At 41.2% G+C, this 27,288-nt stretch overlaps 1 protein-coding gene across 4 annotated transcripts; it reads right to left on the bottom strand.

The window, feature by feature from the left end:
* Nucleotides 1–434: 434 nt before the first annotated feature.
* Nucleotides 435–24,985, bottom strand: PABPC1 (poly(A) binding protein cytoplasmic 1). Of its 4 annotated transcripts, XM_038393524.2 has the most exons (16): nucleotides 24,936–24,985; nucleotides 23,790–24,767; nucleotides 17,519–17,712; nucleotides 17,306–17,421; nucleotides 15,329–15,468; nucleotides 13,013–13,107; nucleotides 10,677–10,814; nucleotides 10,490–10,585; nucleotides 9,222–9,494; nucleotides 8,811–8,901; nucleotides 8,280–8,390; nucleotides 6,814–6,968; nucleotides 5,397–5,481; nucleotides 4,518–4,648; nucleotides 4,287–4,382; nucleotides 435–874 (listed from the first exon to the last, which is right to left on the bottom strand). In XM_038393524.2, the coding sequence occupies exons 2-15, from the start codon at nucleotides 23,980–23,982 to the stop codon at nucleotides 4,290–4,292; spliced, it is 1,911 nt and encodes a 636-aa protein (XP_038249452.1). In that variant the 5' UTR covers nucleotides 23,983–24,767; nucleotides 24,936–24,985; the 3' UTR covers nucleotides 435–874; nucleotides 4,287–4,289. The 4 variants fall into 4 exon arrangements, with proteins under 4 accessions (XP_038249452.1, XP_038249454.1, XP_038249453.1 ...); XM_038393526.2 differs by lacking the exon at nucleotides 24,936–24,985 and having other exon boundaries at nucleotides 15,338–15,468; nucleotides 23,790–24,632; XM_038393525.2 differs by lacking the exon at nucleotides 24,936–24,985 and having other exon boundaries at nucleotides 435–870; nucleotides 23,790–24,434.
* Between the last annotated feature and the right edge of the window lie 2,303 nt (nucleotides 24,986–27,288).

The following is a 27,288-nucleotide window of genomic DNA, read 5'->3' as shown; positions in this document are numbered from 1 at the left end:
CCAAAAGGATGCATGGAGATCATGTTTCCTTCCACAAAATGGGAAGAGTTGGTACATTTCTCCTTGCTGCACAAGGGAGTGAGATCCAATTTCAATAGTCCTATACATTAAATTACATCCTGTAGACCACCCTAAAACACGAACAATTCAAAATCTTATTTATAAATAGTTAAATATGTTCATGAAGACATAGAAAATACATGATACCAAGAACTGAAAACTGAAACAGGTGAACCCAGCTGTTCAGTTCACTTGTTTTAGTACTTGAGTTTATAATATTAGCAACAGGTGGCTAAATGTAGGTTAATCTGATCTGGAAACTGCATAAAGGTATTATAGTGAGTGGGATTCCAACTCAGACTCTAGAATGACACCGATGTAGTTTGAGGCATATCAACAAGACAGGAGAGAGGAAAGAGTACTAAATAAAACAGTGTTTAAGGAATTTTTATTAAAGCAAGAATTTTATAATCCAAATTACGTTTCTTTGCTCAGCTATCAATTCTCACTGTTAACTAAAACAGTGGTGATATTCTGAGCTTTTCCACAGTAAAGAATTACAAAATTAAAGAAAGGAATGCTTTAAATTTCTGTACTGTGCTGAAAATTCTTTTCCCCCGGGTTTATAAAACATTAATTTGTATTTTTTATTTTACTTTTTTTTTTTTTTGTTTTAAATCAATAGGTAAATCTAGGACCAGCATTAGTTTTGCTAGCCCTGGCATTTGCTCTGTACATAAGCTTCAAAGTTTCCTTTCCTTTTTTTATTTATTTTATATTTTGCAATGTTTTTCTCAATATTTAATCATTTTTCCATGTTTAGATTTTTTTTTCTTCGGTGAAGCGAAGTTCTAGTTTGAAGTCCCGGATCTTTCTGTAAACAAGAACAATATTAGCAGTAGTTAATGTGAAAAATTAGTAACTCACATCAATATTCTGTACTTTCATAGTATCTTCTATATAATGTTCTAAAAAGACCTTCACAAACATTACAACTTCGTGTATAGATGTGGAAAAAGGAACAGAGAAGTTGTGCCTCTTCCAAAGGTCACAGCTAGTCAATGAGAGTTGAAACTAGATCTCCCATCCTTGTACAGTGCTTAGCACAATGGGGCCAGGGGCTTATAGTAATACAAATAAATATAATTTTAATTAAAGTCCTCCCCACTCTAAGCACTGGACTATACTGCCTCATTCTGGGACAACTATTACCAGACACTTAATTACAGCACTGGTTAGCACCTAATTTAGTAACTATTTCCAATGCCAAGTAGTAATGTGTCATGGAGCCCAAAACACAATATCACAGTATGGGCAAGCACATATGCTGGTAAGTAGTATTGTGATAGTAATAGTGAAAGATCTTTGCAAGTAATGCTAATGTTTAATGGTAATTTGCTGGACATCAGATCTGATTCCCCTTTAATAGTGGAGAAGATGCATCAGGTACCCAAGTAGAGCTCCAAGACAACCTATATTAAATATGAGCACATTTCCTGGAAAACACTACCAAATAATCCATTTTCTTCAGATGCTACGTAATGAGTTTGGGCAAAAATAAGAATTGAAAGCAGATTTTCTCCTCAAGTAGTGTGCACACATTTTCCCCTGTTCATCTAGGCACAAACTAATGATGACAACAATTGGCCGTTTAGATAGGGAAGTGAGGAGAGAGAATCAATCTAACCCCCATTTTAGGGACCTAGATGTAGAATTTAAACTCATTTTTTAAAAGCATGTCCCTAGCCATTTCTGGTGAAGATAGTTCAAAAATGTTAACTTATATCAGGGGTAGTCTATTTTTTGTCAAGGTCTAAATTTCTTGGTCAACATGTAGTCAAGATCCAGACACCACAGAAAATAATAAAAAGCAATAATAGTAATAATAATAATAATAATAATAATATGTAAATAAAAAGCATTAGCGGTCCAGATTTGGCCTGTGGTCTGCCTATTGACTATCCCGATGTATATAAAAGGCAGGTAACGTGGTTTAACCAGACTAAACACTGGATTGAACGATGGACCTCATACACTGTAATCATGACTCTGCAATTCTGTTTCCCTTCTGGACTTGACCAAGTTATTTAACATTTCTGCCCCAGTTTCTCAACTGTAAAATGGAGACATAAAACTTAGCAACCCCATGGGGAGGACAATTTTTAATGGCAATATAAAAATGTAATTAACCAGCATGTAAAGAAAACCCTGTGAATTCTATATACACAGCTATGTATGCAATGGTCACTGCTGAGGGAATTCTGCACCAAAAAGTTATGTGCACAATATTTTAAAGTTCTGAAAACTGTCAATAAATAGATGTGGTTCCAGCATGGCAGGCCACTGGCTACACTGAGGTAGGAGATCACTCTGAAGCCCCTCTTCCCCCTGTACAGGGACACCCCAGGGCCCTGCCTCTCTGCACCAGGTGCATAGGTACTGGAACTAAGGGTACGGGGGGTGCTGCAGCACCCCCAGGCTTGAAATGGTTTCCATTATATAATAGAGTTTACAGTTTGGTTCAATAGCTCTCAGCATCCCCACTATAAAAACTGTTCCAGCACTCCTGATCAGGCATGCCAGGTGTGGGTGAGTAGGGTAGCCCAGCAGGATCCAAGTGTGGAGGGGCTTAGTGTGGAGTGAGAGGTTTCTGTGTGGGGCAATCTGGGTGTGGGCACCTCAGTGGGAGATCTGGATGCAGAAGCTCATTGGGGGGGGTTCCAAGTGCAGGGGCAACAGGAACTCTGCAGGAGATCCAGGTGAAGGTGGTTGGGGCTCAGCAGGGGATGTTCTAAGTGTGTTGTGTCCAAGTGTGGGGAGATGAGGCTTGGGGGGGGTGTCTGGGTGTGGGACTTGATGGGTGGGGGTCCAGGTGCAGCTGGTTGGGGCTCAGCGGGAGGGTCCAGATGTAGGGGGTAGGGCTTGTCAGGATGGAGGATTCGATGGACCTGCTTAACAGGGAAGCCTTAGCTGTTGTCAAGGGGATGCTGCATGCTGGGCTCCCGATTACCCCCAATAATTCCCCTACCCCCTTTTCTTCCTCATCTCACTCCCACATTCCCCTCCCCCTGTCCTGTTCCACCCCCTCTTCCTTCCCCACCGTCTCTTCTCCCCAGCCCCACTGTGGGCACTCACTGTTGGAACAGAAACCAGAAAGGCTGGCACTAGACCCAGGAGGCTGTGTTCAGCTCCTTCATTTGAGCAGCTCTGCGCCTGCAGAAATGGGGGGTATGGGGGGCATGGGGCAGGTAACCCCGTGTGCTCCCCCAGGCCCATTTCCCTCCCCGCGACGGGCATTCCCAGGCAGTGTGTGTGTGCGTGCGCAGGGGAGGGGCTCAGGTGAAGTGTTCAATTATGCACAAACTATAGCATAAATAGCTGAGCTCCATATCTACTGAAAAAAGGGACATGTAGAGAAGAACACTGACAAATAAATCCCACAAATGGATTTGTAAAACAAATCCATCAAGTTTGTGTATCCTAAAGATAATTCTCATCAAACCTCCCCCAAAATTCTCAAGCTGCTGCTTGAATAATTATATGGATGGCGATTTATATTGGTCAGAGGTTGTGACCTTCCTCCGAAGTTCTAATTTATGATGTATTCCTCAATGAACTGTATTTCTGAGGACATTTACATTTCAATTATGAACAGTATCTTCTGTATTGCTAATTATGCATATTCCTTTTACAGTTCCAATTCTAATCTCCCTTCTCTTCCCCCCTCATTGAAGACTTTACAATAGAATCTTGCAGCTGCATTTATGTTCAGGTATTAATATGGGGGTTGGACTAGATGACCTCCTGAGGTCTGTTCCCCCCCCCGATATTCTATGATCTTGTTTCTTTTTTTATTCTGAAAGTTTCTGAAGTATTTATAAAGTATGAGTAATTGACAAAATTTAACCGTCACATAGCTGCACATACCTCTTGTTTGAGGAATAAAAAGTCCATCTCTAAGTAGTCTCAAGTTTATAAGGTACCAGACTAGGGACAAGCTTTAGTGAAGTCCTACATCCTAACAGCTCTAGTAAATAGGTCAACTTTATTTAAAAATGTAGCTTTAGTTCATTCCCTTCTTTCTAAATTATGATGGCCAGATCTGTCTAATGATAGTCTATTTAACAGTGGCTTATAACTAGAAAGCTATTTCTCAGAGTACAGAAACTTTAGCTACTGCAAGTCATATTAAAACATTCCTGACTAACTATACATACAATAAACTGCAAGTAGAACACCCTGATCAGCGGAGAAAAATTAAGAACGTATTCTGTAGGAAAACTTACGTATTAAACACTTGGAACCCCAGTGGGATTGTTAACTGCTTTCTGAGCAGCCTCTTTAGCTTGGTGGGCTTGTAGTACAGCTACAGCTTCATCAACCTAATAGGATAAAACAATTGTTACAAAATAATGCTTTTCTTAATTTCAGTACATTCAAGATAGTGAAGCAGCTAAATTACACAAAATACACATGTAACATCAAAAGGAGGGCTTAGATGCTAATAGTCTATCTACCTTCGAACGAAGAGACTCAGGAGACTCAAGCATATGAAGGAGTTCAGAGTTGTCAATCTCCAACAACATACCGGTGATTTTACCCGCCAGAGTAGGGTGCATAGCTTGAATAAGGGGAAACAGCCGTTCACCTAGAAAAACATTAAGACACTACAGTCAGCTACAGTGATCAATTTCATTAAAAATTAATTTAGCCTTTAACAACGCTAAACATAGGCACTAAAATCTGTTAAGCAATCTATGGACTGGTATCTAAATTCCTCAAAATTATTAAAAGGATAAGTATTGTATCCTATCCATTTGAATGCTAAAAATAAAAACTCCTGAATATGACTGTATAAAACTAGAGTATCAGTCATAAAAAACAAGATTAAAGGAACCTTTAAAGCAATCAGCAACGGAGTCTATGCAAAGCAATCACAAACTCAGAAGTTAACTGTTGCAGAAAAGTAGTATCCATTAAAAGCCGAAATTATAGCAGTATCAACCCCACTGCTATGCATTCCATGCTCTCTCCTAGTTAAGGCTTTTGCATTAGGTAAACAAAACACTGGTTTATTGGAATAGAAAATATACCAACTGCCTAATCCTAACCTAAAGTGGTCTGATATTTCATTCATGTTAAATGACACACTGAAATTTTTCCAGGGAGCAGATCTCTTCATTCTACATCTGCCAAGGACAGACTGAGCAGTGCTAGTCAGATGTCAAATCCTACAATGTGAAAAGGGGCAAGTACTTTCATCTTAAAAACTCAACCATATATCCTACAACAGTAACATTCAAAATACTCCTTTACAACTGATTAGAAGCACATTTTAAAAAGGCTGAAAACTATTTAATCTATTACAATTGGCTAGTGGGATCAAATGTACATACCTAACATCTGCTTTTGTTCTTGTGGAGGGGCAGAAGCCAACATGGAAGCAGTCAAGGGTTCCTGACCTTGCACATGGACAGCTGGCTGCAAGTTAACAAAACATTGTATTTTAAAGTTAAACTCTGGAACACTGAAACATTTTATACCTCCACAACTTGGATCATAAGAATGGCCATACTGAGTGAGACCAATGGTCTATTTAGCCCACTATCCTGTCTTCTGACAGTGGCCAATCCCAGGTGCTTCAGAGGGAATGAACAGAACAGGGAATCTTCAATGTAACAACCATGCCTGCATATTTATCAAATATTAGAAAAAATTATGGTTGAGTAATTTTCATCAAGAGGCTGGTAAAAGATGACTGATACTGCAAGGCACACTAATGCTGACTCAATCCCTTTCTGAGCATAGTTTATATATTAAGCAAAGCTCAAGCCCAGAATGTACCATCAAGCACAGAATGTATCAAGCACTTCGGTAGTACAAAACAAGTAGAACAGGGTCATGTCCTCCTTAAGAATGCTTCAGATTTATTTTAAACTCCAGGCTTACAAACTTGGTGCCACAATTTGATACCTGAATTTTGGTGCAATGGGGGGAAAACTAATGCAGAAGCACACAAAAAATCTCAACCACATAAGTGAGAAAACTCAAAAATATATAACAATAGAAAATAAGTTTTTGTTCCCAATATATTTTAGATTTGTGAAAAATAAAGCCTCAACACAGAGGTGGCAAACTACGGCCCACGGGACCATCCAGTCCAGCCCCTGAGCTCCTGGCCTGGGAGACTAGCCCCCGGCCCCTCCCCTGCTGTTTCCCCTCCCTATGCAGCCTCAGCTCACTGCACTGCCTGCACAGTGCTCTGGGTGGCGGAGCAGTGAGTTTCTGGGGCAGCGCAGCTGCAGAGCCCGGCCTGACTTGGTGCTCTGTGCTGCGCGGCTGCCTGTCATGGTGTTGCGGCACCACCAACTACCAGTGCTCCAGGCATCATGTAAGAGGGCAGGGGAGTTTCGGGGGTGGGGTGGTCAGGGGCCAGGGTTGTGGATGGGGTCGGGGCGGTCAGAGGGCAGGGAACAGGGAGGTTGAATGGGAGCAGGGGTCCCGGCGGGGGAGCATGGGGCAGGAGTCTCAGGGGGTGAGAAGCAGGGGGGGTTGGATAGAGGGCAAGGGTCGGACCATGTCTGGCTGTTTGGGGAGGCACAGGCTCCCCTAACCAGCCCTCCATACAACTTCAGAAACCCAGCGCAGCCCTCAGGCTAAAAAATTTGCCCACCCCTGCCTCAACATCAGACTCTGTGGCTTCAATGATCTCAGTGGTGAAGGCAGACGCTTTGCAGTTATGATACAGATTAGGCAAAAGGAAAGTTTCCTCAGCAAAGATATCAGCTGGCTACCAAAACCAAGACTACATACCTGCTGCATAGCAACCTGTGGCTGTGTGTTAAGATGTTGTTGAGGATTACGAACACCTGCAGCATACTTGTACTGTGGAACTGTGCGTACAGCAGGAGTGGCCGCAGCAGCAGCTGCTGCAGGACGGGGACCCATTGTCTGTGTTGATGTATTAGCTGTAAAGATTAACATGATTTATGTGTTGTTAATTCAGCTTTCATTAAGTTTACATTTTGTACAAGTTAATGAATGGACACAGTGTTAGGACTATAATGAGTATCTAATTTTAGTATTGTATTATATTTGATTACAGCAATGTTAGTAAATAAAAACACCAATGGTCAACCTGTGGTCTCAGAACCAAAAGCATGTTTCTTTTCTCATTATTTTGCTAATTACTTGCTTTTTTCCCCCCCAACACTATAAAAAAAGCACCATGGAGAGAACATCTGCTTTTGATTAAACAGGTTTACCTGAATTTCATTGTACCCGAGTCATAATTAAGGTCGATTCTCTTTTTCAATTAAAACATTTTGCCAATTAAACTACCCTAAAAATTACTTTAAATGATTAGATGAGTTACTGAGATATAGCAGACGAATACATTCTGAATGTGCTTTTCTTTATGCAACAGTGGTCCCCAGAACCTGGTCTGCACCACTTACTGCTGATCTCTAGACAGTACTGTCATGTGATACTGGCACTCCTTCTTCCCATCTGCAACAATGTCAAGAGCTAAAAATAAATGCTTTCTCAATATTATTCTTCCACATAATCCACTGCTGTAGTTACCACAGGAATGGTACAGATACAAATGGGAGGGGGAAGCCACCCACGCAATGTCATTAAGATGTGGCCCACAGTACGAAAAAGTTGAGAACTCCTAGTTAATACTATTAATCTAGTGGGTTAAGTTGATCTATATATTAAGCAACATTTTCTCGGTTTCAAAAGAACTGGAAAATACAGGTTTAAAAGTGAGAAGGATTGAACAAGCAGCCTCCCCTAGAGACATTAGGTCAGCCTCGACAGGGCATATTCGTAAGCAGGAAGAGGGTTTGATACTGGGAGAGGGGTAGGTGGTAGAGAAATCACAGCGAGGGAGTAGGAGGACAGCAATCTAACATGCAAGGGAAATACTGAGAAGTATGAAATAGCCATATAGCCATAAGCAGAAGAGAAATGGATGATGTTATGGGGAGTAGGAGCCTCCTCAACCTCCCTTACGGGGAGGTTAACTCCCACACGGGGTTAACATGTTAGCTGGCCATTATGAGGTCAGAAACCAAAAGTCAGCTAGTGCAGGTACAATACAGAGCGAAGTGGTGCCTCCTCTGCACTATTGAGCTTCAGAAAGGTATTTGAAATATTATTCAGCATTAACAGAATCTCTGAAGTGTGGCCACAAATGAATTACATACCTAAAGAAAGGTGGATATTGGTGCAGCCTGATGTAGGAACACGCAACTTTTAAACCTGAAACTCACCAACACGTTGTGTTGACATGACTCGTGGAACCTGTGAAGAAGCTGGTCTCATGGTACTAAATGGTGGTCTGGGAGCTGCTGGGCGGATAGCACCAGGCATGTTCTGGAATGCTGCATTTAAAACAATGAGTGTTTAAATTGCATCATTTAACAATACTGAATGGTGACGAAGACTTTTTTCCTTTGCCATCCTCACATGGCATCACTAATATTACAGACAAGTATAGAAAGGGAAAAGTCAGCAGTCTAGTTTTTGTGGGGGCTGGAATTCAGCCCAATGACAATTTGTGATACAGCTGCTAAATAAAACCTAGGTAGTTTATTATAAAAACTATTTTAAAAAATTAACCTTAAATTAGGTTTCCCAGCAAACATCTGCAAACAGGAGCCAGAACTGGCATATTACCTTTTTACCAATTACATGTAATGACCATCAGACATTTGTACTTTAATGCCACATACTTAACCCTTGCTAAACAGTAAGCGTTCCATGAATGATCCTTTATTTAGAAAGTTAAGGAGACTACTTACGATGAGGTCTAGCACCCTGAGCAGTCCAGCGAGGACTTGGTCTGAGTTGAGCAAGTTGGCTAGTTGGATAATATGCAGCACGGTTCTGAGTCTGTCAAAGAAATAAAATGACATGTTTATTAATCTTGATGTACCTGTTCCACCCACCACCCAGGCATTTCTAAGTACTTTCTTCTATAAACTTTCCTATTTCAAATATCTAAAAAATCCTGATTTATAGAATATAATGTATTGTTCCATCCAGAAATTTAGACATTTTCATTAAGTTCTTCAGTACTTAAATTCATAAAGCTGGTGATTTTGGTGTTAACATACTAACATTACAGATGTTTTAGGGAGTCAATTTACTGCTAAATCTAAACTGATTCTATCAATGGTATAGAATACGAGATTAATTATTTCTATACATACCGGTGGGAGAGCTGCCATGAAGTAACCTGAAGGAGGTGCTGGTTGGTAGGGGTTGATTACAGGATTAGGTACTGCTCTCACACTTGCCATTCTCTGCATATATTGGTTGGTGAGGTGAGCCTGGCGCTCTTCTTTGCGTTGGGCTAGAGCTACATATAATGGTTTAGTGGCCACAATTCTACCATTCATTTCTGTGACAGCTTTGGTTGCTTCTTCTGGTGAAGAAAAGCATACAAACCCAAATCCTTTACTGCGGCCGCCTTCCATCATGACCTGCCAATAAAAACGAGGTAGTTGTTTAAAACGAGCCTGGAGCAGAATGCACAATTTGGTACAAGTAAGAACTGAATTCCAGGTTTCTGAATTATGTTTTACACTTTCTGCAAGTGGACAGTATATAAAGTATACTGCTTAATTTTGAGACACAATATACCCACTGACAATGCTGCCTTCTGCTAGGGAAAAAGAATCCAATCCAATTGACTGCGAACAACAGGCAACATCTCAAAATTTTGATCTAACCTACAGTTTTCTAAAAATCAAATAATCTGTTCCAGCTTTGAACAGAGGAATATTTATATTTAAAAATCCCTTTTGATCAGTTGCTCTGCATACAATGGACCTGCCACAGCTCCTGTGCCAGGACGGTGAATAGCACAGGATGATTTTTATTGTTTTCTTCCACAGCTGGTTTATCAGATACAAGTCTATCCTCTAAACACTAGTCACTTCAGGCCCATTAGCAAGGAACAGTATGAATGAACCATTGCATTGAAAAAATGTTTGATTTTTTGTTAGTAATGTCAGCATCCACCCATCCCAGATATGGATTGAGATTTCTGGAGTTTTTCTATGGTTGATTGGTCTGAGTTTTTATTGTTAAAGATCTGTGAAAAAATGAGAGAAATAAATACTCATGCAGTGGTTCATGACCATGAATGTGATGCACAAAAAGGAGTAATAAGGTACCGTATAGTCTATAATGCATGCATTTTAAAAACTTATGTATCACTGCATCCAAAAATACAATACATGAATACACCTTTAAAAACTGTACGAGTTAAGTTTTTAGTTAGAATCAGTACTCAAATTTAATGATGGTTGGATGTAGGGGTGGTTATACCATATCTCCACATCTTATTTTTGCCAGTTGAAAGGAGTTGAGAAAAAGCTGAATGCCACTCACTTCTTAGGTGACAAACCATCACTTTCCTCCTTTCACCCAAGACATTGCAAAACACAAATGAAGTCTAAAATGCTAACTTTACCTTTGCACTAGTGATTGTACCAAATGGGGAGAATTCTTTTCGTAAACGCTCGTCATCAATCCCATCATCAAGGTTTTTCACATAAAGGTTTACACCCTAAAAAAATAAAACTACCCTCTTTAGAAAAGACAGAATTGCTAAAGATTAGTAATAAAATAAACTTGTTCATTCAATTTAAAAGTGTAACCTGGTATCTGGTGATCCTATCCTGCTTCATTTGTTCAAATTTGCGCTTGAGCTCCGTTTGTCTTTCCACTTTTTTCTGAGCCCGGCCAACATAAATTTGCTTTCCATTGAGCTCCTTTCCATTCATCTCATCCACAGCCTTCATAAATAAACAAAGGGTTACCAATGGGCTCATAGTATATTAAACCTAACATGTTTTTTCAGCCACTGACTAATGCAGTTTAAGAGCACAAGTTATATAAAATTTCCGACAATAAAAACTAAATATTTTCCTCAACTACTGCCCCAACAGATGTAAAATATGGTTAATTGAAACAAAGCCATCTCTAGAACCTCTTGTATCATACTGCATTTAAGTATAAGATGATATGTACAAGTGTATTTTCTGTCCAGTATATAGACAAAAGAAAAATTAAAAGGAGACAGAAGTAAACATTCATCAATTGTACACTTAAATGCACTGAAAAGAATATTAAAAGATATCCTCTAAGATTTTTTTTCTGAAAACCAAGTCCCATAGAGAATACATATCAAAAACCCACACCATGTTCATAGCCTTGTTTAACTCAGGGCTAGTCTACATAAAAGCTAAGTCGACCTAACTACACCACTCTGGGCTGTGAAAAATTTCACACCCTGAGTGACATAGTTAAGCCGACCCACCCCATGGTGTAGACACCACTAGGTTGATGGAAGAATTCTTCAGTTAACCTAGCCACAACCTCTCAGAGAGGTGGGTCAAGTATGTATAACTACTGTGGTGCACTTGTGCCCCTATACCATTTCTCGTTTAGGCATACTCTGAATCATATGCAAAGAGTGTTAAAGGGCCATCAGCTCAAAAATCATATGCCTGAATTTTACCCACAATTGTTAAACATGTAAAAATTACTGTCACAAAGATTTAAGAAAAATTTTTCCCAAATTTTGTTCACTTTGTGAAGTCCCATCCATATACTCAATTTCTCTTTTTTTTCCTCCTGCATCTTTCACACATTTTCAAAATAGGACAATATTGAATGTAAATTCTAAATTGGTAAGGGCACTCTAGCAGAGGCAATACTGGACACTAAGATTGTGAATTTACAGTATATCCCCTTCAATGTGAAAGCTTTAGTACAGGTCTATGTCTATTAATTTCAGAAGCTATTTTTTAATGTGTATTTACCCATATACAGGAATCACTTTTCTACCATTGTGCAAATGCATTACAGTTACTAAAGTGAACTATTTCCCATGAGAATATAATACATATATAGAACACGAGAGCTTAACTACACTCAGACTAAGAAAATGTACAAACCTAAAATGTTACTTATATATTTATAAGGTGGGATTTATTCTAATCTGTTATGTGCACATTTGTGCTGGTGACAATTGAGGGAAACTAAGATGCTCTTTCTAACTCCCAGCCCTGTAACATTAGCCTATGCTCAAAACAGCATTCTTTTGGTCTTACAAATCAATTGTAATAAAGATTATATAGGCCAAATTATGTCCTATTTTTTTCCAATATGTTTTGCAAAGGTGTAAGTAACTATAGTTTAAAGGACTGTCCATGTATACAAGATGGAATAGAGTCCTCAGGTCACTTGTCATAGCTGTGTTGGCTCTGCAATGCAAAAAGAAATAAAAAGCAGCGCAAACCATATGCTGTTACTAAAGCAAGTAGATATGGCTGAATATGTACGGGAAACAGTTTTGTTGTGTCTTAGTAATTTTTAAAAAACAATGCACTCTCCCTGCCCACTTCTCATAGCCACCTGTTGTATCCTGTCTTTCAGATCATAAGCTCTTTGGAGCAGGGGTTACTTACTGTTTTCACAGTGCCTATCACAACGAGACCCAAACCCCACTGAGATCTGAAGGCACTATTACAATATAAATGTTAAATAATTTAAAGACCATTCAAATGCATTAAATGCATCCGATGAAGTGAGCTGTAGCTCACGAAAGCTTATGCTCTAATAAATTTGTTAGTCTCTAAGGTGCCACAAGTACTCCTTTTCTTTTTGCGAATACAGACTAACACAGCTGCTACTCTGAAACCTTAAAGACCATTATATCATTTCTAGACAGGAATATTTCTGGGAAAGCAGCAAACTTGGTGATATTCTCCAAACATCCAACGCAGAAGTCTGCTCAATGTGAATCAAATAAAACCCACTACATCATCCAAAATAGATTTCTCTCCTGTTTCCTCACATCTTTTTATAAAAAACAAACCAAAAATTTAGAAGGATCTATAGGATGCAAAAAAGTTCATATTCAAGACTCAAAATTACTAGTCTCCCAGAATGATGCATCTAAAAGAAAAAAAATCCTGTGTAAACTTACTTTCTGAGCATCTTCATGTCTTTCAAAGCTAACAAAGCCAAAGCCTTTGGATTTTCCACTCTCATCGGTCATAACTTTGACACTTAAGGCAGGGCCTGAAAAAAGTATGCAACATTTATATTACATGTACATTCTATATACCCATCTGTTTGGTGGTTAAATCTCAGTATTACCTGCAAGATGTTAAATCCTAGGAAAACTACAGAATTACTAATCTGTTCCATTCACAATACCATATGATGTTATCAGATCTTGCATACCACTTGAAGATGTGGGTTTTCCAGAAAAATCCATTTTCCAAAACACCTCCCACCCCTTTTTTAATAAAGTTTTACAACGTTCACAGGTTTGCTAGGTGCTTTATAGTACAAAAGGACAAACTCCTGTCTTGAAGAGATTACAATCTAGTTTGTATTAGTCAGTGTCTAACTAAGGCGTGTGTTATCGCTGATGCCATACAGAACGTCTATTGGTCCGCACATTTTCCATTTGCTAAGTGTACAGCAGATTCCTTTCCTGAAGAATGCCCCAAGTATGCTGCCATCCGCAGCCCCTAGAAGCACTTTCTATAAGAGCCATGTTTACTTAAGACCTTTGGCCAAAACTTTCTGTCACAGTTGCCTCAAGTTAGGCTCCTAAATCTACATTTTGGTATTCAAATAGAAAATGCCTGATTTTCACAAGTACTGAGCATCCACAAATCCTACATATGCCAACTAAAGCTCAGCACCTTTGAGAAATAAGTCATTTGTATTTAGGAGCTTAACATTAGGCACTTGGTGTTTTTCACTTAAGTTGACAGCTAGATTCTGCATAAACAAATGGGGCTTTCCTTGACGAGTTTACCTTAACTGACATTACCCTGAAATTTTATGACAAATTTCAATATATTTTATTTCCTTTGTACAAATGCACAGGCTGGGCTGGCAGCCCCACCTATTAAGTTTGCTCAATACTTCTCATTATAAAACTGTTTTAATTTCCTTATAATTTTGCCAAATCAACAATTTTTCCAGAAAATTCCAGCCGAAACAGTCCAGTCATTTCAGAGAACGAGGTAATGGGAAAATACATTGTTTAGCCCATATTAAAAAATTATGGTGACCTTTTCTTTGAAAAGTGTTAGTGCCCCCCATGCTTTGAAGCAGGACTTGAATTTGGCATAGGAGTGGACTGTCAAGGACATGCCTTTTGCTAGCCCCATGAAAATCCAGCCAAATTTAGCCAATTTATAAGCCTTACAAAAACAGATTGGAGGGGATAAATCAAAAGACATCTGCCCATTTTTGCAAGCAGGAGAGTCTATGCCCACTAGAGCACTTCCAGAGCCTGGAATTTACTTCACTCCACCCTTTCACAAATGACACAGCGGGCATCATATACTAACTTTAAAAGGACATTAGTCATCAAGCATGCATATGAATTATAAAATACTTTTTTAAACACCACAAACAAGATCATGACACATTTGGAATTAAAACAGTACATAATGATCCATATAAATCAGAACCAGAATTTCAAGTTTTGTACACTAAACTATTTCCTCCATACAATTTGCTAAATGTCCTATATCACCACCCACATCAGTAACTAGAAGATGGCTTGGCAGGTGGTATTAACATGTTTGGAAAAACCATTTACAAAGGTTTTATCATCACTAAATTCAATAGTGATGTCACATGGTATGAATTACTAGGCCAAGAATGACAGCACCAATACAGACTTCAGGCATTAAACAAAATTGTTATGCAAGATTAAATTTAAACCTCGACACTGATATTGCCAATAACTTAATTTTCTATATTTCCATCCTTAATTCAGAAACCAAGCAAACAACTGTGTGAAACAGCAGAAGACCTTCAATAGAGGGAAGAATGCACAAGTGTACCCGCATGGCAATGGAGATTTAACAAAGGCATAATTCATTTACACGTCTTTCAAAGATCCACTAATCAATGGCCATACCAATCCTAAAACGCTCACTTCCTTGTTTCATTTGTAACGCTAAGATTCTCAGAACAATTTATATGTATTATTCAAATGTAATGCCCCTCCCCCCGTTGTTTTTAACTGGATGAGGACATTTCTGATGGCCAGGTTTTCGTGTGTGCTACTCTGGACAATTGAAATTCTTTAGTGGGTATCAATCACTTCTTTGGATCTGAACGCTGAACTGATAACTAACCGTTCAGCAGGCATGCATTTTAATTGTCTCTATACAATGGCCTGAACCCTAATGTTAAAAAGGTTTTAACAAGCAAAACTGAAGCTTGTCTATTTGTTGTTATATAACAATGTGGAAAATTAAGACATTACCAAACTTGCCAAAGAGTTCCTTAAGTCTTTCATCATCCATGTCTTCTCCAAAATTCTTGATGTAAACATTGGTGAACTCCTTTGCTCTAGCTCCAAGTTCTGCTTCTCGTTCTTTACGGGATTTAAACCTTCCAACAAATCTAGTTACAGGAAACCAAGGTGACTATAGAGTTAAAATGAATCTATCCAGGTCCAAGGTTTTTCCTAGACTACATACATCAGCACATGGCTAGACAAATATTCAACCATGGGTTATTTCTTAAACACGGTATTGATCAATATAGTGATATGAAATTCCAACAGATAAAATACTTAAGATAAAACTTTACAAGAGACCATTAGACTATTTACCATTTAAATCCCTTTTATCATAGTAACTGTGATAGCAATCTTACCAAAGACTTGATAGGATTGTAATTTTCATTAGTGTAAAGCTTACTTTTCAGCATCAGTAATGTTGATCAGACAATGGGGAAACTCTAGCACAGTGGTTTTTGCTACAGTAAAGTTTTTTGTAACCTTCAAATATTGTTTCCATTGCTCATCTGACTTCTAGGCAAGGACTCTCACTAAACCCCCAACTTTCCTCTGATCTACAGAAGCCTCATATCATAGTGTTCCTCCTTTCTAGTAAGGAGGTACGGATCTGGCTTGCTCTTGAATTGGCCAATGCCAAAAGCGGATTGAGAACAGTGAGGTCAGTTCTTACCACCAGGGAGGAATGTGTTTTTAGCACAGCCTTTGTTGGCCCACAGAATCATTTCAGTACAATCACAAATGCTACTACATGAATGATTCAATTTCTGTACCAGTCTTCTCGTCTCTCCAATTATATTTTAAAATTACCCCACTTGCAAACTCACATCCCAATCAATATGGTTCAGTATCTAAAGTTAACTTTAGACTTGGTTTGTAGCTACATTTGGACTTTAATGTTGGTGATGCCTGGTACTCTGCAGATTTTGATAGTCAGGAAAATGGTTAATCTACTTTAAAATGTTCTTTAGGGGACGGCGCTAGATGACCTCCCAAGATCCCTTTTAGTCCTATGACTATGATCTAAATAGAAGCCTGAAGCAAATGCAACTTTCATGGTACACTAAATCATGTTTAGTTATTTAAACTACAGGTTTTTTCAGTGATTAACCTGCTGGAATTATTCAGCTAGTTACAAAACCACCACCACCTATTAAGTGCCTCAATTCAGTTAAAATCATGGTATAAAACTACTTGGGAGAACCTCCCATAACAACCTTTTACAGAGCAGGGCCTCATACCGCTAAGATATGGACTCTCCCTGGCTGCTGCCTCACTTCCTCTTCTCTATATATAAATGAAGATAACAGGAAAAAAGAATGCTGATTTTCTATTATTCCCATTTTACCAAGCCACTACCATTCCTTAGTCTGCCCTCCAAAAGACTGTTACACAGCCATGCTTGTGTCGCACATGCTAAATTTTAGCAGTACTGTGGTTTGGAACAGTCCTAAAAATCTTGTGTGTAACACATTCAAACCTCCATTAGACTAGGAAACAGGAATCCAAAGGTCAAATGAGCTTTCGTGTCAGTTTTTGATAACACCTGCAGTGGGAAATAAGTATTGTTTTGAATACTTGATGGATTCAATTTTATTCTAACCCGATCAAAAGGATTTTATTCTGGCTTGAAGACCAGTAACAGGTCCCAGTTTCCAACTGTATGACATTCAGCTGTAAACACATTAGCTGCACCATTATTTTAACACCATAAATTGCGCTTTAAAGTCTTTAAGATGTCAATTTTTATTCACATTTCTCTTACCTTCAGCATATGTAATCAATATATTTACAGAATAACTGCACTAGATTTTTAACCATTTCAAAATTAGCAACATATTTAGAAAAATCTGCCTTTTCTAGATAAAATTCAGGAAGTAATCTACTTTAGGTTGAATTACAGTCTGTTGAAAGCCCCAGAGTATATATTTATGTACTTACACTTTGCGGTCATTAAGCAGCATACCGTTCATTTTTTCAATAGCTCTTTCTGCTGCTTCCTGGGTCTCAAAATGTACAAATCCATAGCCCTTGGACCCATTTTCATCACATACTACCTATTAAAGAAAAAACGTCGACTTGTCAAACAGCCCCAGTACAGTTTTGTAGCTTCTAATAGCAAATCACTGGGCACATTTATTACTTTCCACTTACCTTACAGGAGAGGATGTTTCCAAAAGCAGAAAATGTATCATACAAAGCTTTATTATCAATTGATTTGTCCAAGTTCTTGATGAAGATGTTTCCGACACCACTTTTGCGTAGAGATGGATCACGCTGAGACCACATGATGCGCACTGGCTTGCCTTTAATGACATCGAAGTTCATGGTATCCAAAGCTCGTTCAGCTGAAAGAGACACTAAAGTTAGCGGGAAGTACTAAACCATTTATCTTTATCACACTAACTCCACTTGAAGTTCTCTAATGGATACAAGTTAACCAAGAATTAATGATGTTTTGATAATGACTTTCATACTCCCATCTCAATGACCAAAATAACTTAAATCTCTGAACAAAACACTAGGTATGGATATTGAATGAACATTAGATGTAATTAACTCCATTTTACCAAAGAGAAAAATATATAGATTGGATTGCCAATTGGTAGGATTTTCTCTATTCCTGGGTTAACAAGAGCTGTGATCACTGGACACCCTGTGCTCAAGATACAGTATGGAAGAGCAAGGATCACAATGTATCAATTGGTGGCAACTTTTTCTACCCTAGAAAAAGTTTGTTGGTATACTTACACCAGCAAACCCTCCTAGTGCAGATATAGCTTATACCAAAAAAGCGCTTTTGCCAATATAACTGATATCAGTTCTTCATGAAATAAGTTACAACAGCAAAAGCACTTTTATGCTGATACAACTACATCTACATATGGATTCTTATTGGTATAAAAAGTTGCAAAAAATTGTACCTCTAACTAACATTACCAGCAATTTCTTGTGTAGACCTGACCTAAGTCTAGTTCCTGAATAAGTCCAATACAACCCTTAAGCAACATGTTTACTAAGATGGTGTGATGCGCAGAAGAAGGATCCAAGAGCAATGAGGATAAAAAAGCAAGACTAGGACATATTAGTTTAACCGAGTTTATATTGTTTTCAAATATTCAAAGAAAAGTGAACAACGCATGTGGCAAGCATTTAACTCATTAGCACAGAAATACTATTTGTACTTCTAAACAATGGATTTAAGGAAACGCTTTGCCATACTTTTCATATACAAACTGTTCCTACAGATAAAGCAAAATTTATTTTTTTTTAGAAAATCTGAAAGATGTATAAAGTATTAAATATTAAAACAGCAATATGAAATAATGAAGACAAGGTGGGTACATAACATCTTTCACTGGACCAACTTCTGCTAGGAGACAGACAAGCTTCCAAGCTTCCAGTTTACACAAATGTTCTACATCTCCCAGACCTGAACAACTCTATGTAAATGCAAGAGCTTGTCTCACATACCAACAGAAGTTGATCCAAACAAGATACTACCCACCCACCTTGTCTGTCTAATACAGGGGTGGCCAACCTGAGCCTGAGAAGGAGCCAGAATTTACCAATGTACATTGCCAAAGAGCCACAGTAATAAGTCGTCAGCGCCTCAATCAGCTCTTCCTCCCGCAGCGTCTACCGCCCACCAGCAGTGCCTCCCCATCCTTCCCTGCATCTCCTGATCAGCTGTTTCTTGGCGAGCCTCCAGGAGAGGAGTGAGGGCATAGAAGGCTCAGGGGAGGGACTGGGAAGGGGTGGAGTGGGGCAGAGGCAGGGGTTGAGCAGTGAGTACCCCCCAGCACATTAGAAAGTTGGTGCCTATACAAGGAGCCGCATATTAACTTCTGAAGAGCCGCATGTGGCTCCGGTGTCACAGGTTGGCCACCACGGTCTAATATCTTGGGACCAACACAGCTACAATACTACATATAACATGAAATAATGCAAGTTAGTTTTAACCACTCCCATGGAGTAATTTATCCAGTAGAGGTCCACGATCAAGTTCTTTGGAAGAAAGAGTAGGATTTCTGATGTCACTATATTTGACATTTCCATCTTAAAAAGTAATCCTCCGTGTACATGGGATGGTAATTCCTAGCAGTAACATGACTAAAAATCACAGGCAAATATGAAAAGAGCGAGAAAAGTTATTTAAGCAAGAAGTAATGATGGTACTAAATTATGGTGAACATATTTATGGTCTCCTGGACTAGCTTCTTTCAGAGTTAGTCTCTTTCATACAAGTCTGGAGGGGGAGTTTAAAACAGAGCCCCAGTAGATGCCTGAAGTCTCAACCAATAATAATATATAGCCTGTTGAACTGCTATCTGCTTTCAGAGAAAGCGATGTGATGTAGGTAAGCAGCAACCAAATCAGAAAAGCCTCTGATACAAATAAAAAGCTGTAATTATCAGGACTAAAGTGTTGTTCACTTTCACAAGAAAAACACATCAACTCTATGGAATTATCCCTTTTAGCCTATGAGCCCTTAAGCACCATACTTTTTACAGAGCATTCTTTATTGTTGCAGTCATCCAAAAAGATAACGACTTCTATGAAAAGAACAGAATTGACAAATTATAAGCAAAATGGTTAGAGCCTGTCCTTTTCACAACAAAAGGAGACTTTGAATAATTTTAGTGATATAGTAGAAAAATGTTAATGGAAAATCAAAATACTGTACTGTATTAGGTAAGCTGTTCTTTAAAAAACAGTCATGTCATTTAACCATTTTTTCCTAAGTGGAAGAAGGGTCAAACATGAGGTGTAGAATTTACTGCCAATTTCCATTTCAAAATCTACTTAAATTATTTCTAACAAGATGAATGCTGCCTAAATTACTAATACTGTATGCATTTTTGAATTGCCATCTCATTTCTATCCAAACAGGTGCATATCCTAGCCCAAAGAAAAATCTTTATATCCTGATATCCTTTATATGCCTTTTTTGATAATGCACATGCCTGTTACTTCTACCTAATTTTCAGATTTTCACATTAATCTAGAGATCTGTTTGTGTTAAAAGATTATTTTCTCTGCAGAAAGTAAGTAGGTACATACTACTGCTGGGGTCTACTACTTGAAAGAAATTGATGGAAAATTGGTTCCACTTAAGCTCTCAGCCAAACAGACATCATATCCCTATATTCACATACAACAGTATCAGTTATATATAAAGTGGATGAATAAAATGAGACTAGTATTTACTCTGGAGAAAATATCAGGTTGCATAAAACACTTCATTATAATTGTTAAACTGGATAAAAATTAAAACTGTACAAAATGAAAGTTTATTCTTCCACTGAATAAGCTAATGCAATGTACACACAAATTTAATTATGAACATGGAGTTGGGGAGAATGGACAATTTGGGTTATCAGTAGTGAGAAATGGAGTCTGATCTGAGGCTAAAATAAAAATAAAATAAATAATAAAAATCAGAAATTGTTACCATCAAACCAGTTGGTGGCCAAGTGAAATGAATTGGAGGATTCAGTAAAATTCTCTCTGGTACCACAATTAGAGATCATTAGAATCATTGTTGGCAATCTTAGAAGAGGGGCCAAAAATGAGTTCATTATTTGTTTCCAGTAATACTTAAGGACTTGTGCATACACATTAATTGTTTGTAAAGGATAGTGTTCCAGGACACATTCCCTAAACATTTGTTCTAGGGCAAGTCCAGACTACCCTTTTACAAACATTAACTACAGTAAGTTAGTGACCGTATTTTAAGATTGGTGCAACTTTCCCATGTAGACAAGGCCAGCGCAAAAAGTCTGAACAGCTGTTGCCCATGATATACCTGGTCTGGATAAACAGATGATGTCATCAGCTTCTATGGCTGCCAAATTGGCACCTTTCTTGAGCACTGAATTCACAGCAATTCTTAAACAATAACATTTGTATAGAGAAAAAGTTTAAATTCCTTTTCCATCTGTAAAGCTATAGTCACTTAGCATAAAATGAGGACTGAGTATGTTTTAACCTCAAGCTAGATATCAAAGTAAGTCACTGGTCTTTTCCCACACCTGTAAAGTTATAACTAATAAAACTGACTGCATCCAATATATTTTAGCTTCTTTTTCATAAAGGACTGTGCATTAGTTTGTAAGAGACAAATAGATTAAATAGTTAATTTACTACAAAATGGCCACACCTATTGAGTTTACCCACATTATACTTTTGCTGATTCTGCTTACGCGTCTATTGAATGAGTCACTAGTTCCCATTTTAGTTGGGAACCGGACAGTCAGCTTCAGAAGTGACTGCACTTTGTCACTTTATATAGACTGCATGGACTATATCCTATAAAAACAGGAATGGTACTGCTACACATATACAGAAATATTTTAGTACACTAAGCAAAATGCTGTGAACATTATTTAATTTAGAAATCTTCTGAAAAAAACCTGCTGTTTGAGACACTATTTGCCCATAATTATCTCTAGTATACAGGGATTAGACAATATACCCATGTTCTAGCCCTGATTGACACTGACTCACTCTCCTCATATCAACCACAGAATGAAGTGGAGATACTTGCATACCTCACAAGGATGTCATCAGACCTAATTAATGTTTGAAAAGAGCTTTGAGTGTCCTGGATTATATGTGAAACAAGAATTTCAAAGACCTCTTAACTAATTACTAATAGTTGTTAACAAAAATAAAAGCTATGTTAAAGTATAGATAAGAATTAAGCCTAGATTGAGAAAAGGCAGATAATTCAAAATTCATCTTATCCAGTTAAATTTTAGGCATAAAGCACAATGAAGTTACCTATTCAACTGAGTGACTAAAGTGATAAGATCAACCCTTGTAATATACAAGGGCATGTTTCAATACAAAATCAGAAAGAAGAGTGGCATATGTTGAATTACCTACAACTTCCTAAAGCACTTACACATGCCATGAAGTTACCACATCAAAGTACTGACTGGTTCAGTCCCAACCCCACCCTTTTTCCTTGTGAGAGCTGTCTGGATCACAACACAAGGATAATGGTTGTAGGCCTTTATCAATTTAAAATCAGACAAATTTAATTTATAAAATAAGCATTTAAATCCTCTCATTTTGAAGTATTCGTCGAATAAAATTAAAAGCTTTCTAAAGCGAGAGAGAATTGTTAAATAGGCTGAAGAGACGATATCTACCATCCTGTAAATATAGACAGTTAATACATACATATAGATGCCAGCAAATCTGACCCAGGAATCTGGCCATAGCATATATCAGTACATAGGAAAACTAATTTCAAACACCAGTTAATCCACATGCCTGAACAGTTGGGAAACCAAGTGGTTTCTTTAATAATTCTAAAGGAAAGCCTTGTATGCCAAAGTTCACCTTGAAGCTCCCTTTACAGATCCTTTGTAAACTGCATAAAAATAATTTGTCTTGCTTTGCTTTAACCCAATTTATAGCTGCACCAACATTGTAATGCAAGCTTTTACAACTGAACAGTACACATTGAGGAATTTATTGCAAACAAATTAAGTACCAAAAGCAAGCCTGGTAGACGACACAAACAGACTGTAGATATTCAACACTACCTTATTTCAAAAGTAAAACCCTACATTTTACTCCACAAACCTGCTATATAATGCTTTAACTATTTTTTTTTTTTACACCCATCCATTTCCATGGCCTGTCTGTGACTTCATATCTGACTACTAGATTATTTCACAACGGCTTGACACTTCCACCTTTTACCACTGCACCACATCATGCCTACACGCCCAGAAATTCCTAGGGCAGCAGCGAAGGTGCTAATTACTGTGGCATTTCGTTCAACAAGCTTTAATTCCCTCCGTGTACGCAGCGCATTAACCTCGGAAGAATTACCTGGACACACCCTTCCTGGTGACCACCGATACTTTCACGAGCCCAGGGAAACCAGGGAGTCGCTGCAGCGAGGTTGAAACTAGCTTTGAGCAGGGCCGGCCGGGCCGGCGGCTACAAGTCGGCGAGATACCGACCGCTCTTCCCGGAGGCAGGAGGCCTTTGGGAGGCGAGGCCCCTCTCTCAGTTCGATGGGCTCGCAATTGCTTTCGGTTCCCGGGTAAGCGCCTCCCCCACGCCACGAGGCGCAGACACAGCCCCAGGCCGCATGTCACCGAGTAGCAGCAGCGGCTCCAACGCACAAACTTCCGCAAGCACCGCGCCAAGTTTTGCTCGTGTCCCAACGCCCCCCTCCCCCAACTTCCAGCTGGGAAAATACCGGGAAGAGGAGACCGGAGAGGGGCTTCACGGCTCTGCAAAGGGAGCCCCAGCCACCCAAGGGGGGTGGGGTAGGCAGACTGAGCCCTCGCAGGGATGAGGGGCACTGCGGCTGGGGGGGGGAGGCAGCGCTCTCCCCAGTTCCGACCCTCCCGTCTCAGGGTGTGGGTCTGCCCCACTGCCCCCCACAGGTGCTCACCGTCGGCGGGTTGCTGGAAGTTGACGTAGGCGTAGCCCAGAGACCTGCGGGTGATCATGTCCCGGCAGACGCGGATGGAGAGGATGGGCCCGGCGGGGCTGAACTTCTCGTACAGCATGGCCTCGGTGACGTCGGGGTGCAGGTCCCCCACGTACAGGGAAGCCATGGGGTAGCTGGGGGCGCTGGGGTTCATCCTGCCGCCGTCTCCACCAGGGGAAGGGGTCACACTGACGCGAGGAGGCCGCGGCGGCCCCGGGTTCCGTGAGGGGCGAGTGGAAGATTCGAAACTTAACGGCTCCGGGAGGCGGATTCTCGGCGGGGAGGGCCCGGCTCGCTCGGGGCCGGCCCTGGCGGAGGTCTCGGCTGCTCCTGGTCTTGGCGGGGGTCGCTCGGTGTCTTCTCTCGGCTGTGCCGGGTCCGGGGCTTCGCTTCACCGGGTTATTTTATATCAAACCGGCCGGTTTCGGGGGGGATTTTTATGGGTTTTTCAGGGTTTTTGGATTTTTTTTGGATTTTTTAAAGTATTTTTAGTAATAAATGGTGCGGCGGGGCCGGGCCGGCGTGTCCGGGGGGCCGGAGCACACGCACTGCGCACACAGCACCGACAGCGGCCGGGGGACAAGGGGGAGGCCACCGCCCCGGCCGCGCACTATATATAGCCGCCCCGCCCCCGCCCGCCCCCACCGCACTGCACGCCGCGCGCAGGCGCCAGCCCAGGGGACTGAGGGGACGCGCACAACGTCTGAGCGCAACAAGGAGAGTTAGGGAAAGCCGCATGCGCCGGAGAAGGAGCGGACGACAGACTGAACGCAGGAGAAAAGGGGAAGTGGACGAGAGCGCATGCGCTACGTGACAGCCGCAGGGACGACCGTACACGTGCAAAGGGTGAACGAGCTAGCTCGAGAGCGCATGCGCAGTAGAGATGTGTGACGACTCTGATAAGACATAAAGCGCGTGCGCCGCTGAAAGTCAAACTGTCTAGCTAGGGATGAAGAAAAGGAGGACTTGTGGCACCTTAGAGACTAACAAATTTATTAGAGCATAAGCTTTCGTGAGCTACAGCTCACTTCATCGGATGCATCAAGGTGCCACAAGTACTCCTTTTCTTTTTGCGAATACAGACTAACACGGCTGCTACTCTGAAACCTAGCTAGGGATGCTGGCTTAGGGTCTCAAGAGCGCGCATACGTTAAAGAACTGTGTGCGTGCGGCCGGCCTCCGCGAGGAAGATCCTGATCGCGCACGCGCTGTGACAGGACTGAGCGCTCGCGTCACATGTGGTGTGAGGCGGAAGGCCCTAGAGCGCCTGTGCGGGGAGCTGTCTCCGCTCCGAGTGGGTAGGCGGCTTCTGCTGAGCTGTGGCTCGTGCCCTTCCCCAGCGCTGCGTGCCTCCCCCGCGCGTCCCATGAGGGAGCCCGTTTCGTGGGGGGAGGGGTCAGGGGTGCTGTTGTTTTCTGAGTCGCCGAGGCGGGAGGAGGGGCTTCGCGCGCGACTGAGGCGGTCCCGCTGTGGGAGCGCTTGGGTGACCTAGTCGCGGCCTTTGCTGCTCGGCCGCCTCTCTGTCCCCGCCCTGCTCTGGGGCGCGGGAACGGGCTGCGCTGCCTCGCCGTCGCCCTCCGCTCCCCCGCCTGCTGTACAAGGTGCTGCGTGGCCGGCGACGTTCACGTGCAGCAGCCGCTGCCCTGCCTGCGTGTGTTCCTATGGCGCCATGAGGCCGGGGAGGTAACGCCTTGCGGGGCCGTTGGGCTCCATTGCAGGCAGAGACCGGTAATCCGTATCCTCCTTTCTGTCTGTAAACTGCTCCCTCCCCTGACCCAGAGTTTGGCCATGCCCAGCTTGTGCCCACACTCAACATGCAAGGCAGCAGTTCTCAGACCCTTCATAGAATATCAGGTTGGAAGGGACGCAGAGGTCATCTAGTCCAACCCCCCTGCTCAAAGCAGGACAAAGCCCCAATTTTTGGCCTAGTTCCTTAAATGGTCCCCTCAAGGATTGAACTCACAACGCTGGGTTTAGCAGGCCAATGCTCAAACCACTGAGGTATCCCTGCCCCCGATCTAGCTCGAGCTCCTCCCCTCCTGGACAGCAGTCCTCCCAGGCCTGATTAATTATATGGCACCCCTGTGGTAACTGTGGAATTGATAACACTGAAAAGTCAGAGTAGGAAAATAAACTACATTCAAAAGCCTCTAAATACACAGTAACAGGTGGAAACAGCGAAGAGATTTACAGTATGTGACCAGCCTGCTGTCTGCTGATGCTCATTTGCTTTAATATGAGACCTACTCATACACAATATGAACACTATGGCTGGGGCCTGTCTACGCTTAAAACACTAATGGGGCACAGCTGGGCTTCTCTGAAGACCAGGGGTGTGCACAGTAATTTAAATTTGACAGCTTTTGGGTGGGCATGTTCTGTGCCTCGCCACAGCCTGGGCTGGAGGAGTTGTCAGTTTCCATCGTGGCCCAGGGAGTTGGGGGAGCTCTGTGACCTGCTATGGCTCAGGGGCCCAGAGGTGCTTGCTCTCCCTGCTATGGCCCCACAGTTGGAGGAATTCTGTGCCTCCACTGATTAGTGGGGGCCCCCAGCCCCTGCTTGTCCCCCCTTGTGCACGCTCCTGGTGAAGACTCTACCTGTGCCAACGGGCGTGCTTCTCCCATTGGTGTAGGCAACCTACCTCTCCGAAAGGCTGTAGCTAGGTTGACAGAAGAATTCTCCTGTCCACCTAATGCTGTCTAAAGCAGAGGTTAGGTCAGTTCAGAGGTGTGTATGGATTTTTCATACCCCTGTACAACATAGTTATACTGACCTAGTTTCCTAATAAATTTGTCAGTCTCTAAGGTGCCAAAAGTACTCCTTTTCTTTTTGCAGATACAGACTAACACGGCTGCTACTCTGAAACCTAGTTTCCTAATGTAGACCAAATCTAAGTCTCTGTAACTTTAGCTGCAATAGTTATGCAAGGGTTCATAAAAAAGCTAAACCCAACAGTTACTTCAACTTTTTGTTGAGGGGAGCAAGGAGGTCTTAGCACAGTCAGCTGAATTATTTAGGAGTAATTAAATTAATTGGAGAATAGACACCTTAATGCAGGGGTGGCCAACCTGAGCTTGAGAAGAAGCCAGAATTTAACAATGTACATTGCCAAAGAGCCTCAGTAATATGTCAGCAGCCCCCCCATCAGCTCCCCCACCCTGCTCTGAGCAAATCCCTCCCACCCACCAGCAGCCCTGCTGATCAGCACCTCCTCCTCCTTCCCTGCATCTCCTAATCAGCTGTTTTGTGGTGTGCAGAAGGCTCTGGGGGGGAGAAGAGAGAAGCAAGGGCACTGCAGGCTCAGGGGAGGTGGTGGGAAGGGGTGGGGTGGAGTGGGGGCAGGGCCTGTGGCAGAGCCAGGGGTTGAGCAGTGAGCACCCCGGCACATTGGAAAGCTGGTGCCTGTAGCTCCAGCCCCAGAGTTGGTGCCTATACAAGGAGCTGCATATTAACTTCTGAA

The sequence above is a fragment of the Dermochelys coriacea genome, chromosome 2, assembly GCF_009764565.3.
Source record: "Dermochelys coriacea isolate rDerCor1 chromosome 2, rDerCor1.pri.v4, whole genome shotgun sequence".
Classification (NCBI taxonomy): Eukaryota; Metazoa; Chordata; order Testudines; family Dermochelyidae; genus Dermochelys; species Dermochelys coriacea.
This window is presented reverse-complemented; position numbering and strand designations above follow the sequence as displayed.

What these genes read in the sequence shown, in the direction of transcription:
- PABPC1 (XM_038393524.2), bottom strand. Translation starts at nt 23,982, where the DNA reads ATGAACCCCAGCGCCCCCAGCTACCCCATGGCTTCCCTGTACGTGGGG. An exon ending in CTTCCAGCAACCCGCCGACG is followed by an intron (nt 17,713 to 23,789) that starts GTGAGCACCTGT and finishes TGTCTCTTTCAG; the next exon opens with CTGAACGAGCTTTGGATACC. An exon ending in GAAACATCCTCTCCTGTAAG is followed by an intron (nt 17,422 to 17,518) that starts GTAAGTGGAAAG and finishes TTTCTTTAATAG; the next exon opens with GTAGTATGTGATGAAAATGG.